Source organism: Lipotes vexillifer, unplaced genomic scaffold (assembly GCF_000442215.2).
Source record: "Lipotes vexillifer unplaced genomic scaffold, Lipotes_vexillifer_v1.1 scaffold24, whole genome shotgun sequence".
Classification (NCBI taxonomy): Eukaryota; Metazoa; Chordata; class Mammalia; order Artiodactyla; family Lipotidae; genus Lipotes; species Lipotes vexillifer.
In genome coordinates this window covers 2325244-2343742 of record NW_006782914.1, presented here as the reverse complement: position 1 = coordinate 2343742, position 18499 = coordinate 2325244, and the positions used below count along the sequence as shown (strand labels likewise).

Here is an 18499-nt window from a genome sequence, read left to right as displayed (position 1 = left end):
ACGCTCTTCTAAGCACTTTACATGTATCATCTCATTCAATCCTCAAAACAATCCAGAAGGAGGTACTGTATTATCTCCATTTTAATGTAAGGAAACTGAAGCACAGGAAGATTAAATAACTCACCAAGGAAAAACATGGAAGAACAGGATTCAAGACGCAGCTCAACTCCAAAGCCCCTGCATGCAGCCACTAGACCACACTGCCTCTGGAACACTAACTCAGTTCCATTCCCTAGAGTCCTTTACTCTTAGTGAGATGTTACTGCCACTTCCCTCATCTCAACAGCATGCAACTCTAAAGCTTAGTATGCACTCAATATTATTTTTACTAACAGTTACTCAAAGCTGAGGTTCATTCCGGATGGTAACTAGCTATAGGTTTAAACATTTTGCACACACGATTAAAGTTATAAGCTGTTACTTAATACTTTTGTTTAAAAACAGTAGACCCTTTACACAGGAACCGAGGAAAGAGAAAATTCCATTCTTCCCCTCAACATCAGTGCTTTTTGTTGGTGCCTTTCCCTTTCCTTTATCTAATTCTTCATCCTCTACAAAGACTATAAAAAGAAATGAGGGAGCATGTCAAAGGTACTGAGTTGTAACTCTGACGAGGTTTGTTAAAATATAAATTACTGTTTCAGCAGAAAGCCAGCTCATTTTCTCTCTCCCTCCCTCCCCTTCTCACCCTCCCTCCCCCCACTTCTCTCCCTCTCTCTCCCTCCCTGTCTCCCTTTCTCTCTCTCTCTCTCACACATACACACAAAATTTAATTAACACTCATGTTTTCCATTTGGTTTTAAATTGGATAATTTAACAGTTATAGAGCCAAATTACTTGTGATTCTTATTGACACCTTTGAAGAAGAGAATAATTTGGTTGGTTCATAACGTATACCAACCGACATTTGAACAGAGACCTGGAGGACCTGATGGAACAAACTATACTGATGCCTGAGGGAAGAGAGTTCCAGGTAAAGGAAAGAGCAAGCACAAGGACACTGAGCTTGGAGCATGTTGGATGTGTCTGTGGAACAGCAAGGGGGCTAATGTGGCTAGAGCAGTGAGTGCCGGGGAGAATGGTGATGAGGGCAAAAAGGTAACAGGACCAGCTAAGATATGACTTAGGACCCTGGCTTCGCTCCAAGTGAGATGATGAGCTACTAGAGGATTTTGATCTTATATGTGAAAAAGAGCGCTCCTTTTAAGACAGACTGGGGGTTAGGGGGAATGAAAGGTAGGTAATAGTTAGGAGGCTACTAGTGGCAGGAGAGAAGCTGCTGAGTTATCACACTCTGGATTTTTGTAGGTATATATAATTTAGATTAACAGTTTCCAAAATACATTACCAAAGCCAAATAGCAAATTGCTAGGATTAATAATACCACCTGTATATGACAGAGGTCTGGTATTAGTAATTTGCCGTGCTTTCATGGCTTGTTGTTGTTTTTCCAGAGCTGCTAACATGTCCCCCAAATCTAGTTGTACAGGTGTCTTATTCTTTTTCCCAGCTGCCTTTGATAAAGCTTCCTGCAAGGTAAACATGAAAACATTTTTCATTTTAGTATGAAAATGTGACAATTTAAGATAATTATATTTGTCAGTTTTCCATCCATCCCCCAAAACCTACCAAATAAACTATCATATTTGTTCATAAAAATGAATACATACCTGTAGTTTTTTTTGCTCCATACTTATTTCTGAATATTCTTGAGCTGTGGCAAGGGCTGCTGCTAAAGCTTTCTTCTTTTGACTTTTTGCACGTTTAGGAACTGAGGTTGTAATGGGAATTGGTGTCTGAACTATATTGATTGGTGAGTTCTCAGGTAAATCATCCAACTATGATAACCAGAGAAAAACATTTGTTAGTGATCCCATAAAAGTCTAATCATAAGGAAAGACAATCTAGAATGTGAGATATTCTACAGTATAACTGGACTAGACTCTTCAGAAGATTCAATTACATAAAGAACAGAGTGAGATGGGGGGATCATTCTAGACAGGGAGACTGGAAAATAATAGAGACAAAACAGCAAAATGCAATAGGCGATAACTGTCTGGATCCTGGACTGAAAACAAAATAACTCCGAGGTAAAGTTTTGCAACAACTGGGGAAATTTTAGCATGGACTATATGGTTTATGATGTCATTTAATTAATCGTATTTCCTTGTCTGTAATGGAACTATGGATTTCAAAGGACAGTGTCTCTGTTCTGGCTATGCTGAGAAGAAATACTAAAGATCAGTACTAAATACAGTGCTTCTTCTATACCATGCTGCCCTACAAGTCTTTATACTTAGCTGTAATATTTCTTTTCAACGTTGCCATAGCTCAAAAGATGTTCAAATATTTTGCTTATCTTTTTTAAAAGAGTCACTTACTACTTTTGAAGAAAGTTTCTGTTGAACATTCTCATCTTTAGCACTTCCATTCTCATTTAGTTCTCGAAATCCATCTTCATCCTAAAATAGTTCCACATTTTAAGTAAAAACAGAGTTCAAAGCAATAAACTCTTAAGAACAACATTTATAATGCTTAAGAGTAATGAAATGACAGGGAAGTAATTTTTTAACTCAATATTAAACTATTTAAAGTCAGTCTTAGAAAGGAAATCTCATTTCTCACATGCTAAAACATAGCTAATTTAATTATTCAAGGATGGGGATACATCCACACATGTCCATCCTTTAGATTTCTGCATCTACTATTCCATTTTTATTAATAATTCTACCCTAAGGTGGGTAAGTAAATAAAAAGAAATTCAAAAAGGATTTTATCACATTTCACATAATTTTGAGAAGATTTTAAACAAATGGCTTAGTATGAATTTCATTAATATATTCCCTGTCCCATTACTACATACACCAGTCAATAACATTAAAAGTTAAAAAATAAAAATAAATTCTCTATTCAAAGTAATTTCTTAACCAATATCCTCCTTTACACTGAAATTTATATCTATTATTTTTAACTAAATATAAGTATGGAACCAATCATATGATTAAGTGCAAATAAAAAATCTGCCACATGTACTGTTCTTGATACACTACTTGAGCTGAAGCCTCAAGTCCTTTAGGTCAATTACTAAGCTTATCTAACATATTATTCATCTGAAGCCTCTGGCCTCAAGCATATTTAAACTCCATCTATTAACTCATTTTATAGAAACTATATAACAAAAATGAGTTACCTGGGATGTTGTTCACCATCTTGACACAATCAAATTCTACTCATTCTTTAAAACCTATTCCAAATGTTATCCCTATCCTGCCTCAAACCCAAAGGGACTTATTCCTCCTTTCAACTTCAACCACACCCAAGAAGTATCAGGTGTGTACATGTCTACATTCCTCTATTACACAGCAACCTCCCTAAGGGTAGTGTGTTTATTCACCTTAATGTATCATGCAGAGCACCTTACTTTAAACATACAACAGGCCTCCAATGAGCACCAGTTAGATGAATCATAGAAACACTGCAATAAGATTATAAACTGTCTGCCTATTAGAAAAAGTAAAATAGCCTTTTATCTTCCTTCTTCAAGACTCCCCTGGCTAGCAGCACAAACTGACTAGATTGAACTGTTTAAATTTGAAAACTTAACAAATAGATTCAACAAACATAATAAATGTTAGGAAGAAAGTTTCAAACTAGGTGAAGTCCACATATAACTAAGTTCTACCGCCATATGTTACCTCAAAATGAATACCCATGACAAAAATTTATAAAAATAAACATAATAAAGTTAATGTTAGACTAACTATATATAACCAAGACAAAAATGACAAGACAAATACATCTAAGTAACTTACAATCTACTTGCAGTCACATGTTAAGACATAAAAAGTACTTATCATAATGTAAGAAAAATTAATTTCTTAATGGCAATAATTGTACTATAACAATATACAGTTTGAAAAAATACCTCAAAATATAAAGACTCGGAATTTGGGTCGCCTCTATGACACTGACTGGGGTTTAACTGCTTATTATCTTGTCTCTTTTGCAAATTCTGTCTTCTTTCTAAGGAAGTACTATGTCCCCGGCATCTGAATCCAACCTAAATAAACCCCAGAGGGGGGAAAATATGTTACTTTTAAGTAAAACATTTTATTGAAGTATAACATACAGAAACGTACCCCAAAGTATACAGCACAATGAATTTTCATAAAGTGCATAACTTATTACAAAAGGTTAAAACTTTTGACAAATAAGGCCATTATAATGAAAATACAAAAATGTGATAATTAGTGCATGTTACTTTTTTCCCTTGTGCATGAACGTTTATATCAACTTTATTTGTAAAGCCAAAAACTGGAAACAACCCAGATATCCTTCATTGGGAGAGTAAACTCACTGTAGTATATGCATCCTATAAAACAGCAGTCAGTCACAAAAAGGAACAAACTACTGATATACCCAATAATCTGTATGAATCTCCAGAAAACGATGCAAGTGAAAAAAAGCCAATCCTGAAAAGACTGTATGAGTTCATTTATACAACATTCTTGAAATGACAAAACCATAAAAAGGGGGAACAGATTAGTGGATTCTAGGGGTTAAGGAGAGGCTGGTGGGGAAGGGAAGGGAGTTTGGCTATAAAAGGGCAACATGAGGGATCCTTGCAGTAATGGATCTGTTTTGAATCGACTATATTGATGTCAATATCAGGGTTGTGATACTGCACTATAGTTGCAAGATGTTATTACCATTGGGAGAAACTGAGTATTACCTTTTTATAAAACTATCGTAGATCTTTTATATCTGTAGTTTTATTGTTTTTTAATTCCTAGGAAATATTAAACATTTTAAATCTTGTTTATAAGAAAACAAATTTAAAAGAATAAAATTGTCATTCAATCACATAAATTATTATTCTATTGACCCATTTGCAAAATGTACAACTGTTATAAAAGAAAAAAACACATTAAGCACTTTAAGACTCTTAAGACAATCAAGTTCCCTCTCTTAAGTACCTAATGCAACTTAGATGAAATGCCTCTGAACCACGACACCTAGATAAGATGTGAAAAGTATGATCCTCCTTACCAGTTACCCAAGAATTCTAACAATATACAGAACTTGAAGCAGACCTGGACTGAAGGTGCTGTTGTATAGACTTTGGATTATTAAATCAAAAATATGCACACAAAGACCTAGAAGCACCTAGCAATTCCAATGCTAAGCAACTGGTCTAAAAAGACTTGCTGATAAGAAACAAAATTTTTTTTTTTTTTAAGAAACAGAATTTTTATATTCTCTTGGGAAGTAGGCTGTATGGCAGAACTATAGGCCAGAAGATAAGTCATATAGCAAATGTAATCTTCCTTAGAATATGCACAATGGGGCTACTTCCTATAACCTATAAGCATCTGTTAAGAAACTTGATAATTTGCCAGGTACCCAACAGTTCCTTGGTTTTAAATATTTACCTCATTTTAAAATAAACTCATGAACATGGATAGAGAGATAGACAGAGGAATACATATGTGATGAAGCAAATTTCTGTAAAATCTTTGATAGCATCAAGCTAGTAGCTATATGAATGGTCTCTATAAAATTGCTTCAACTTTAAGGTCTGTTTGAAAATTTTCATAATAAAGTATTTTTTAAATTGGCTCATAAAAAGCAGCTCATACAAGGATGCTAAAACAAATGCAATTTACAAAGTCTAGGTACTAAAGGAACAACTGAATTCACATAAATTATTAACACTGAAATGAAAACCAATAATCAAGCCCAAATATTGGGATGAACAGAAGCAAGAGAATAATTCTTGAGTAGAACTCTTCATTTCTTTGTACAGTCACTATCACGAACAAATAAATGTAAACCTGCCCTCCAAACAGCATTACAATTATATCAGAATGTAAGCCCTGGGCTTCCCTGGTGGCGCAGTGGTTGGGAGTCCGCCTGCCGATGCAGGGGATATGGGTTCGTGCCCCGGTCCAGGAGGGTCCCGCATGCCGCGGAGCGGCTGGGACCATGGGCCATGGCCTCTGGGCCTGCGCGTCCGGAGCCTGTGCTCCGCGGCGGGAGAGGCCGCAGCGGTGAGAGGCAAAAAAAAAAAAAAAAAAATGTAAGCCCTGTTGTAAACCAGCCTTAGTATATATGCATTAATGTTGTTACAAACATAAAAACAATTTTTTAAAAAAATAAATGCAACTTGATTCTTGTACTTGGAGACATAAAGTTCCAGGATTAAGTTAAAACCCCCAAGCTAAAGGTCCCAACAAAGTTCATGAGGACCAAATATGCAAGTATTTCAATTACCTCCTGGAATGAACTAATAACCCCCCTTTTAAAAAAATTCTTCTAAGAAAAAAGAGTTTTGTTGTTAGAAAGTGGGCATAGTGAACAAAGCAGAAACTACAGCTACAGCTACACATTAAGATTCTTAAATGACTAGCACAAAATCAGCATCTAAAGATTCAGGTGTTTATATTCCATTTACATAACAAAAAAGAAAAATACTAGGAATTGACAAATGAGGAATATGTACAAATTTATTTTCAGAAAATTATACAATACTTCTGAAGAACACAAAAAGGTAACTCAAAAAGAAGAAGACAGGGGACTTCCCTGGCGGTCCAGTGGTTAAGACTCCTCGCTTCCAATGCAAGGGGCCTGGGTTCGATCCCTGGTCAGGGAACTAAGATCCTGCATGACGCACGGCACAGCCAAAAAATTAAAGGAAAAAAAAAAAAAGCAGGAAGACATTTTTTTTCTAGAAAGATGCCATATCATAAAGGCAATCCATTCTCCCTAAGTTGATAGATTAGTTTAAAAACCAATGCAACAGGGCTTCCCTGGTGGCCCAGTGGTTGAGAGTCTGCCTGCCGATGCAGGGGACATGGGTTCGTGCCCCGGTCCGGGAAGATCCCACATGCCGCGGAGCAGCTGGGCCCGTGAGCCATGGCCGCTGAGCCTGCGCATCCAGAGCCTGTGCTCCGCAACAGGAGGCCACGGCAGTGAGAGGCCCGCGTACCACAAAAACAAAACAAAACAAAAAAAACCAATGGAACAAAACAGAAAATCTGGAAACAGATTTCAATATATATGGAAATTTAATAGGTGATAAAGGTAGTTATCTCAAATAGGTGAAGTAATGGACTTGTCAATAGATGGTGCTGGGAGATTTAGGTAGCCACTTGAAAAATACAAAATAGGACCCATATCTCACAACACCCACCAAGACAAACTCTAAATGGAGTAAAGATTTAAATGTAAAAAAAACACAAGAGCATAAACACATTGGAGGAAAACAGGCAAATTCCTTCATAAAAATAAACTTCTTAATGCTATTTAAAACAAACTTGTATATGGCAATAATAATAAGCAAAATCAAAAATAAAAATGAAAATCTAGCAAAATATTTTCAACTCATATTACAGACTACCGGCTCCCAGAAATTAAAAAAATTTGATAAGAGCTTGATCAAATTGATTTAAAAATGTACAAAAACAGGGAATTCTCTGGCGGCCCAGTGGTTAGGACTCGCACTTCCACTGCAGGGGGCTTGTCTTCAATTCCTGGTCAGGGAACGAGACTCCCACAAGGCACACGGCCCAAGAAAAATAAAAATATCTAAATTTAAAAAAAAATTTTAATGTACAAAAACAGAGAAATAGATCAAGATACAAAAAATGGTCAAAGAGTATGACAAGTTCACAGAAAAGTACAAACGGCCCTTAAACATATGGAAAGATACTCAACTACTTTAATACACTATTCCTCCCTCACTGGCACAAATCCAAAATCTTGAAAACACAGGTTACTGAGGCTACTTGGAAATAAGCACTCTCCACATTATCGGTGAGAATGCAAAATGGTACAATCTGGTGTTATTTACCAAATAACGGAAATGACTTTATCTTTTCACTCAGCAATACCTTATCTAGGAATTTATTCTACTGCTATACACACAGATTTCTAGTTAATACTGCAGCATGTCTATTAACAGCAGTAGTTTACAAATAATTCAAGTGTCCAACGACAGGACTTCAGAAATTAACAAGGATATATCCATACAACATTAGGAGTTGTTAAAAAAAAAAACTCTGGGAAAATACACAGATATAGGGAAGAGAAGAAGACAAGTGGAGACAGGGTAAAAATGAGATTGTTCATTGTATAACCTTTTTCATATATTTTATTTTTCAACCTATTCACAAAATAAAGCCATTTTTAAAAACTTAAGTTTTTACATTCTATCCCTCATTTACATCACAGTATGGAAAAAATCTGCTGTTTCAAATGTTAAAACACTGGTAAAAGCATTAAAAATCACTGCATTGTACAGTAGTTAAAGCAGCATGGTACAGGTGCAAAAATCTGATAAATGGAACAAAAAAGCCCAGAAACAGGACCCAAGACATAAGAAATTAGCAAACGACTAAAAGGGCAGCACAAATCAGAAAAAATAATGGATTACAATGTTAAGACAACTGGTTTACTGTGAAAATCGACCTCATATGTTGTATCATGCATCAAAAAGAAACCTCAGATAAAAAACTTTTGAAAACATTACCCTGTAAAAAAGAAGCACAAAATACAAGTGAATATTTACTAGATTTCTAAGACTTTTTAAGCCTAAAACCAATCAGAAATTGCAAAGGGGAAAAATATTTTGACTTAAAAGAAAAAAAAGGTTCTGCATATCAAAAATCAAGCTACACACTTAAGAAAAGTATAACAAAGCCTCAGAAGTAGAAAACACACACATTGTTCAACATCTGGCTCCAGTTCTTTTGGAATGAAGGGAGACAAAATAAACAAACGTTTATGCGTTTCTATAATTGAAAGTTTTGTGTTTTTTTACCATTCCGCATCAGTTTTGAGGCAGAGATAAAATGTTTTTCTGTATCAGTATTATTTCCTCTCTAGTGGGCTACTGATACCAAAAGTACCAGTAATAAGACTGCAAACTTGGCAGGTCTAGCAGTTACGATTTCAATAAAAAATTTCAGTCCTTGACCAAACATTCCGTAGATTTTGTCTATCTAATCTATATGAACAAGTCTTGTTTTAGCTCTTTTGTTTTTAATCAAATAAAGCTAGACTGCCTCACAAGCCTGCCACAAACAACAATGACTCATTTTTGCAATAACCATAGGGAAGAGGGCATTATTCTACTTGCTTTCCCGACAGCCTAATTAACATCAGGGTACATCTGAAGTACTTCATTTCAGGGAAGCAAAGGCACACCAGCAAGTATCCGGTTTCCTCAATCCATTAGTAACTTACTCTTACTTCAGTTCATCCAGATCTATTCATATGGTAACTTTAATTCCTTAACTAGATTTAAGGAATCCAGGAACTCTATCTAAAAATTAAAAAGGAAAAATACTGACCAATCAACACCTCCCTGATTTCACAGACAACCAACGCAGGAAGACAATTATTGGAAGTTTGTAGCAGTATATAACTCGCTCTGCTGTACTGCAGCTAGGTCTTGCTCCCCAAGACCAGGAAGCTGCCCTGTCTGGCCACATTATGGCAGAGGCAGCCATCACTATGGTACTGCAAGAAGCACCGAGTATGGCTTGTGGTGTTTATAGTCAACTAAAGACACGTGGACAAGGCTACAGTCCTAAAATTCAAAGAATCAGTATTTAAGGTATTAAAATGCTTTAAATTTTTTATATGGATAAGAAACAGTCACAGAAGATGAAGCAGGACTGGAGAGTATTCTTTTTTAAAATTATAAAATATACAAATATATTTCTTAAATATAGAAAAGTAGAAAATGGTACAATATACATCCCACCTACATTCAACATCTTGCCATTTTGTTTCATTATTTAAATAATAATTTTTTTGGCTAAGCCATTTAAAAGTTACAGATATCGTGTTATTTTAAACACCACAATATGTATCACCAAAAATTAAGGACACTGCCCTTCAAAACCACTATACCATTTATAATAATGCATCTCACACTACTCAAATCTCTCCAACCTAATCCAAATTACCTGTGAATTATTTCTTTGTTCAGCCTGCCTTCCACCTCTAGAAAATGTCTGATTTTTTTCCATCCAAGGTTTTTTCTGAGTTGCCTGGCAAGTTACACTGGACCAATTTACACCACCTGTATGTAATAAATGAGATTTTAAAATATAAAGATGTCAAAACCTAAAGGGCCCCCTAACTTCACGTACTGAAACTCAGTCACTATAAATGTTAATACTGAAAAATTTTCCATAAACTTAAAGTGGTATTCCAGTTCTTAGTAATACAAGTTGTCATCTTTCAGAATACCTCTAGCTGGAATTTTCTCAATTTCATCAACAAAACTATACTTTCAAATTAACTTGAATTTCCTTGGAAGATTTCTAATTTTTCTGCAGCATCAGCAAGCTTCATGCTTAAAAACAAAGCTGTGACATGAACAAAGAAGAAAGTATAGCAAAAACACTACGCAGAAAGTAAGTACCTGCACATATAGATGATTCCACATGCTAAAAATAGAAACAAAAAAGACAATTATTTTCCGCTTAAGAGTAAACACCATATACCTTGCAAAACATTTCATAATTCCATCTAGTGTGAAGCATGCTTATTATAATCTTAGAAAAAATACTTCTGCATAAATGAGTATTCTTATATTAATAATAAAACATACAAAATACATTTTTAACCATCCTATTATTATAGGAATTGTACATGAAAATAGATACTTCAGCTTTAGCAGAGGACACAAAGATAATACTGACTCAGACGACTGATGAGGAAATCAAAGTAATGCCACATACACTGATGGTGCTAGAATCAGGATTTCTCAAAGCCCCAGCTGCAGGTTGGTTGTTGCTGTGTTTGGGACTGCAGTAGCCACTATCACTGTCAATGTCAGCTTCACTAGCCCCCTGCTCACTAGAGGATTCAGCAGTAGGGTGGGAAGCTCTTCTCCTCCTGCCTTTGGCCTTCCAGAGCATCGTGGCAGAGCTCTCTGAGAGAGATTTGTTAGCGATGTCTGATGGGAAATCTGTAAGGCAAGGAAAGTGTGACAACTGTTTTTGAGGACAAGTTCATCAATTCTTGTTATCATTAAAATTGTAAGAAAACAAAGATACCTAACTTTGTAATCAGAGAAAACAGGTGAACTTTCGAAAAGATCATCAAAAGGTAAGCTGTTCCTGAGAAGTCGGTTTATAAAATGTGTTTAGTATGAAAAGAGAATATTTGTATAACTAATATATTTGTATAATATTATAGAATAATTAAAACAAACCACCATTACCTATTTTAAGAAATAGAACATCACCAATCCTTTGAAGTCCACTGCATGCCTCCTCCACCACTGCATTCTATTTCTCCCTCAGAGGTCGCCACTATTCTGAATTGTGTTTACCATTCCTTCACTTTTTAAACTAGATTTACCAAGGATTTTTGTATTCCAAAAACATAAATCATATACTTCTGCAGTTTTAGCTTTATTAAAATGAAATCATCCTGTCCATATTCTTCTGTGACTTGCTTCCCCCTGCTGCTACCTCCTCCCCCAAACAGTGACTGGTTTTGAGATTCTGATGCATGTGGCTGTAATTCATTAAGGTCACTGGAATCTAAAATGTCTGTGTATGAATATGCCAAAATGCATTTATCCTTTGTACCACAGATGGGACACCTGGGTTGTTTGGGGGTTTTGCTATTAACAACAATACTGCTGTAAACATTCTTATATAGACATATAAATGTGTGTGTGTGCACGTGAAGTTTCTCTAAGATTATTACTGCTAGGCCTTAGGGGATACACATAATATTCAACTTTGCTTGGTAATGCCAAATCATTTTCGAAGGTGGTTAAAACAGTTTATACTCTAACAGCAGGATATATATATCCCCACTGATGCACATATTCACCAAATACTTGACACTGTCCTCTAGGCTATAATTTTTGCCAATTGTTGGGTACAAAAAGATGGCTCATTGTGGGTTTTAATTTGCATTTTTCTGCTTAATAACGAGATTGAGAATCTTTTCTCATGGTTTTAGCCACTCACATTTTCCTTTCTGTAAAATACTTGTTAATTTTACTTTTGGTTTGTTTGACTTCTGCCTATTTTTCTACTAAGTTGCCTGTTTCTCATTTTTGTATTTCACAAATTGTAATTACAAGACATTAAAAAACCTCTTACAATCTCCTATCACAAATATTCCTTTTTCCACAAGCCTTTTTTCACATACACAATTTTTTCCATATATAATTTTTATACAGAACCAATATAATTTTTGAGTTGCACTGTTTAATATTATGTATATGTTCTTCATTAATTATAATATATGAAGGCCCCATATTATTCCACTGAGTGGATGTCCTGGAGACTTCTTTTGACTTGTTGCCCGTTACTGGACATTGAGAAGTTTGCAGTGGTGTTTTTTGGTGCTGCTGCAGTGTATACACCTTTAATCAAACAGTTCCTTTTCTTTCTAGGGGAGATTCCACTTGGATACATTCACCTGAGTAGGACAACTGGGTCCAAATATTCCTATAGCTCTACCAAACTGTTTCAGCCCCTTGGCAGCACTGCATTCCAGGGGCCCTGAGCACAAGGTGGGATCATTTTCTTATTGATTCCTATAAATTCTTTATATGTCCTCACACTAATCCTTTGTCAGTTACATGCATGGTAAAAATCTTTTCCAAGATTTGTGCCTTGTTCTTTCACTCACGCTTGATAAACAGAAATTCTTAATTTTAGAAATAGTTCTCTCCATGCAATCATAAAGATATCTGCCTATATTTTCTACTACATGTGGTTTTCCCATTTAAGCCCTTAATCCATCTGGAATAGATTTGCATGATGTGTATGTTAGGGGTCTGTGATGCTATCTTTGTCATTTTCCTTATATGTGTTTCCACACATATGAGTCTGTTTCTGGGCTCTCTGTTCTGTTTGATTTTCACATACTGAATTTTATATACTATATTTCTGTATAAGCCTATAAAAAATAAAATGGCTTAATAGGTTTTGATATCTAGAGGAAAAGTTATTTTCCAGGGATGTCTTGGCCAGTGCTCCTTTATTTTAGAATTAGTTTGTCAAGTTCCAAAAAAATCCCCACTGGAGTTTTTTTTTTTTTTAATAAATTTATTTATTTTATTTTTGGCTGCGTTGGGTCTTCGTTGTTGTGTGCAGACTTTCTCTAGTTGTGGAGAGCAGGGGCTACTCTTCATTGTAGTGCACGGGCTTCCCACAGCGGTGACTTCTCTCATTGCAGAGCACGGGCCCTAGGCGCGCGGGCTTCAGCAGTTGCGGTGCGAGGGCTCAGTAGTTGTGGCTCGCGGGCTCTACAGAGCAGGCTCAGTAGTTGTGGCACACGGGCTTAGTTGCTCCGTGGCATGTGGGATCTTCCTGGACCAGGGCTTGAACCTGTGTCCCCTGCATTGGCAGGTGGATTCTTAACCACTGCACCAGCAAGGAAGCCCACCATAGGAATTTTGATTAGAACTGTATTGAATCTATAGACTAACTTAGGGGAAAAATGCCATTTGCAACATCAAGTCGTCCTGAATGAGCATGCTATTTATTTTTTTAAATGTCCTATAATAAAGTTACAGTTTTCTGCATCAATGTCTTATTATCTTTTGTCAGGTTTATGCCAGAAACTGTATTTTTGTTGCTATTGTAAATAATATCTTTTCTTAAATTTTGTTTGTTGGCAGCACACTGAAATGCAATTAATTTTTGTATATTATCTTTTATCTAGCCATGTTACTAAACTCTTAAATAATATGAGCTTGTGTTCAAGTGTAAAAAATTGTTACAAATTCCTTTAAAATTTTCATTGTACCTATAGCTGATACCAATTAATCCTGATAACTTAAAAACAAACTAAAAAATAAGAATACTGATAGAAGGTATAATCTTCTACTCAAATTATATCTTCATCTTTTCACTTTCTAATTCCTGTGCTTCAGAAGGCTGTCTTTGTGGACACTTGATGAGCAAACCAAAGACGTTAGGATAAATTTTTAAAGCAGTTCCAGGGTTCAAAGCATGTAGAAATGGGTCACTATGTCTAGGAACAACCAAAACACAGAAAACTTTGTCATATATTACCTTGTGACTCTTTTCCATAGCCACTCCAACCATTTGTCAGTCTGTTAATCTCATCGCTTTATGCCCTACAAATCACACAATGACTGCACTATCAGCAAGACTGCTTTTTAACTGATTCCCAAATCCTTTCTTGCTCCTAACAGACCTAAGCAATTGTAAAAGGAAACTAGGGCTTCCCTGGTGGCGCAGTGCTTGAGAGTCCGCCTGCCGATGCAGGAGACGCGGGTTCGTGCCCCGTTTCGGGAAGATCCCACATGCCGCGGAGCGGCTGGGCCCGTGAGCCATGGCCACTGAGCCTGCGCGTCCGGAGCCTGTGCTCCGCAAATGGGAGAGGCCACAACAGTGAGAGGCCCGCATAACGCAAGGAAAAAAAAAAAAAAAAAAAAAAAAAAAAAGGAAACTGAATAGACGTCCAACAGAAAAGGTACAGTCCAAATGAAAGAATGTATGTGCCACCTAATTCATTTTAAGCCAGACAGCATTTTTGTGAAAACTATAGGGGGTAAAAAGCAAATATGCCTTTGAACAGATGTAATTCCTAGCCTTGGATCATTAATAAGGATTTCTTTAATCACAATGGGTGTAGAGTAGAAGACAGCCATCTACTCTATAGCTATTAGGCTGAGACCAGAGATACAAAATGAAATTTCACAATATAAACTGGAAAATAGCAAGAATATTTTAAGACTATTTATTAATTCTTATCTATTACCAGGATAAAGCTTTGTAATTTAATGTTTATACAGTCCTCTAAAACACTTTTGACAAAATGATATCCAACTAGTCCAAAATATTTACTTATTTGAGGATATAGGTATCACTCATACATCTGGTTCAGATCTACGCTAAAATACGGTGCAGAAAACTTGGTAACTTCTTCTATAAAGATATTATAGGATGTTAGGATGTTTTAAAAAGGATTTTAATCTAGTTATAAAACACGTACAATTCTGATTTCTACCAAAATGAGTCCCTCAAATTTCTATAATGTCTGCAAAATTCCATCTCTGACTTCTGAACTGCTCCACTACGATAAGGGGATAAGGAAACATCAAATCCTGCCCAAAATTGTATATAAGCCAGCATTCAAGTTGAAAGAACATTAAGGACATGGACTGTTTTATCCTTCCTAGAGAATTTCACAAAGTGGCAGGATAAACAGATGAAAGCCTAGAATCCTAAAAAGTGGTAGAGTCCATGGAGTTCCCTTGTGGCCTACTGGTTAGGATTTGGAGCTTTCACTGTGGAGGCCCGGGTTCGATCCCTGGTGGGGGAACCATCCTGCTTGCTTTGCAGCATGGCCGAAATACAAAAAAAAAAAAAAGTGGTAGAGTCCACAATTATAAAGTCAATGCATGGCAACAGATGAAAATCAGTGATGTATACAGACATAGAGAACAGACTTGTGGTTGCCAAGGGGAAAGGGGTATGCAGGAGGGATGGATGGGGAGAGTTTGGGATTAGCAGATACAAGCTATTATATAGAGAATGGAAAAACAACAAGGTCCTACTGTACAGCACAAGAAACAATATTCAGTATCCTGTGATAAACCATAATGGAAAAGAAAACAAAAAAGGATGTATATGTATATATAATTGAGTCACTCTGCTGCACAGCAGAAATTAACACAACATTGTAAATTAACTATACTTCAATAAAATAATTTTTTTTTTTTGGCCTTGCCATGTAGCATGCGGGATCCCCAACCAGGGATCAAACCTATGCCCCCTGAAGTGGAAGTGTGGAACCCTAACCACTGGACCACCAGGGAATTCCCTCAATAAAATAAATTTTTTTCAAAACCTATAACGTATATATGTAAGAAATCTTGTCTTACCAGTTTGCTGTGAAGCGTCTACCAGTAGCACAATTTTTGATCGATTATCAGGACCTGCTGCATTTGTCTCTTTCTGAGTAGCTACATTTTTCACCAGTGGCCTTTTGCTTTTTATGTGCTGTTGTAAAAGCTGTTGCTGATTGAAGTAAAAAAAAAAAAAAAAAAAACTTAAGATCTTATTCAATGTACTAAACATTATAAAATACACATCCTTTATAAAAGATACTTAAATGTAGGCTACAAATTAGTGACTCCCAACCCATGAGGAAACAGGGTTACTGTGTTAGGATTTCATGAAATTATCTGCAGCCAATGATAACAGGGTAAATAATGTATTATACACACATTTATATACTATTTTCAAATAACCATTAATATTACTATAATAAAATATAAATTCATTTTAATTGTCATTTGCATTTTTAGTTTTCTCAATCAATATCTAATAAACAATAAGAGTATAATCATGTCAAATTAGGGGTTGCAAATTTTTATTTAAAAGGGTAATAAAAAGGATGGTAACTTATCCAAAAGAGAAATTTTAGCAATGAATTACAAAAGAAATTTCTGCTTGAGAGTTTAAAAAGAAAATATTTTAAAGCTGATCCTTTCCTTTATTTTTAAAAATATGGGTATTCATCACTTAATAGCAATTTATACAATACAACTCCAAACTGAACTTCTCAGATTCAAGTGCGGGAAGTGCACTCTGAGAAATCATGTTACTTCAAACTCTGAAAGTTATATACTATTGTCTTCTTTTCATTCTCAGAGGTCCCAAAAGGATTTCCCTTGATCCAGAATGTTTCCATGAACAAAGACTAAAATGCTTTTCAAAGCAACTTCTGCTGCTTGTTCGTATTTTAATCTGTTAAAAGTATGCCAGAAGATAGCAAAGCCTTTTCACCAGAGGCTAGGCTAATGGAATCTAGGAAAGCATCAACTCCTTGACAATAACAGTCATAAAATGCATCTAATCCCTCTGCCTTCTATTAGCTCAAAAGTGCTGAAAAGAAACATGGTTTTTCTTCTTATTTGCTTTGATATCATGGCCTCAATAGAAAAGTAACCTTTTAGTTAAGAAACAGTCACCTAGAATTAACCTTAATCCTCCTGTGATTTCAAGGCCTTTGTGTCTTTTTTTTTTTAATTTAGTCAAAGGCTGGTGCTGACAGAAGGTCATTTCCCACATTTATCTTTAATTTTCTATAGCCCTGGGAGACCTTGTATTCACATAATAAAGCATCCCTTGAATAACAAAGTGCTATTCCTACTAAAAATTGACAGAACAGAAACAATGAAGTTGAAGAGACAAATGTTCTTTTCCATAATATCTCCTGCTTATTTCTGAAGACTGAAATGTCTTGATGTGCATTAGGCACTCAACACTGCTAGCAAAGGACCCAAACTAATCACTTATTAAAACTGGTGTCACTATGCAATTTTTATCACTAAATTAAAATACTTTGGAAATATCTGTGCATTATGCTTATGTAAACTCTCTGAAGGGAGTGGAAGATGACTGTAAATCATATCACCATTTAAGAATGAGGAACAAGAGTAATGGAAAAAAATTATTTTACAAATGCTACACCATTGACTGTTTTTTAAAAGGTAAATTCAGGGTTAAAGGCTAATCAATACAAGTAGCAAATTACTTATACTATTACTAACAAGAGAAATATCAAACACAAAAGCCAATCAAATTCAGTCACTTACTTTTGGTACCACTGGACCTCTATTACTGTTTCTGTTTCGATGACCAGATAACGGGAAGACCTGTCCAAGCTGATTTGGACGCTCAGTGCATTCTGCAGTTATAGTATTGACAGTATTTGCAGCCTGAAAAGTGTTGGAGTAAGGTGCAGGAAAAGGATGATAGAAACCCATAACTTGGGCACATGGTGCTGGCATCAGCTGATAATATGTATACTCTGTAGAAACAGGTGGCTGAGCAGATATAATGGGGTAAGCAAGGTATGGTCCCGCAGGGTTTGGATTAGGCTGTTGCCATCGTATATCATTGTTATATAATGGAAACTGTCTGTAAAACCAAATCAAAAAAGAAAAAAATCTATTGACATGTATGTCTAAAAGTAATGCTAAAACAAAATCTCAACGTATTTTAATAAAAGAAAAAACAGTACAAAATAGTAGCCTCATAATAATTCTGAAAAAGAGATAAAATTACCATTTTATAAATTTCCTTGCTATAACTAGAGATTTTTATGTACATGTAATAACAATTTAATTGACAGTAAAAAAGAATTCAACCTGATAGCTTACTGCATTCCAAAATTTAAAAATTTTGGTACGGACCTTTCTTATTTTTAACTCTCCCCTCAACCTCCTCAAGGTATTTCTGCCTAAAAGTTAAAACACCTAGTTGCTGAATCTGCCACTAAAGACAGTCCAAAGTTCCCATCCAATGGTAACAACTGTGACAGTCTTCTGCAAAAAGCAGGGTAAGGTGATCATTGTGTAAGGTGATCTTTACAACGGATGTTTGATTCTTCCACCTCCCATTCTTTAGCTCAGGCCCACAGCCTCCTACTCCTCTACCATACTCCCCTAACCACCTGGCCAAGTCCGGCTCTT

The 18499-nt window shown here is 35.7% G+C and overlaps 1 protein-coding gene across 2 annotated transcripts in view; it reads right to left on the bottom strand.

The window, feature by feature from the left end:
* Positions 1-18499, bottom strand: part of SECISBP2L (SECIS binding protein 2 like) — a 63198-nt gene that overhangs the window by 35415 nt on the left and 9284 nt on the right. Inside the window, exons 3-11 of one of the 2 annotated variants that reach the window (XM_007455548.1) lie at positions 17621-17945; positions 15902-16037; positions 10755-10984; positions 10436-10460; positions 9975-10090; positions 3926-4060; positions 2382-2462; positions 1671-1838; positions 1388-1529 (exon numbers count right to left, since the gene is read on the bottom strand). In XM_007455548.1, the coding sequence (XP_007455610.1) occupies positions 1388-1529; positions 1671-1838; positions 2382-2462; positions 3926-4060; positions 9975-10090; positions 10436-10460; positions 10755-10984; positions 15902-16037; positions 17621-17945 (1358 nt within the window). The remainder of the gene's footprint in view (positions 1-1387; positions 1530-1670; positions 1839-2381; positions 2463-3925; positions 4061-9974; positions 10091-10435; positions 10461-10754; positions 10985-15901; positions 16038-17620; positions 17946-18499) is intronic. The other variant, XM_007455549.1, reaches the window with a different exon arrangement.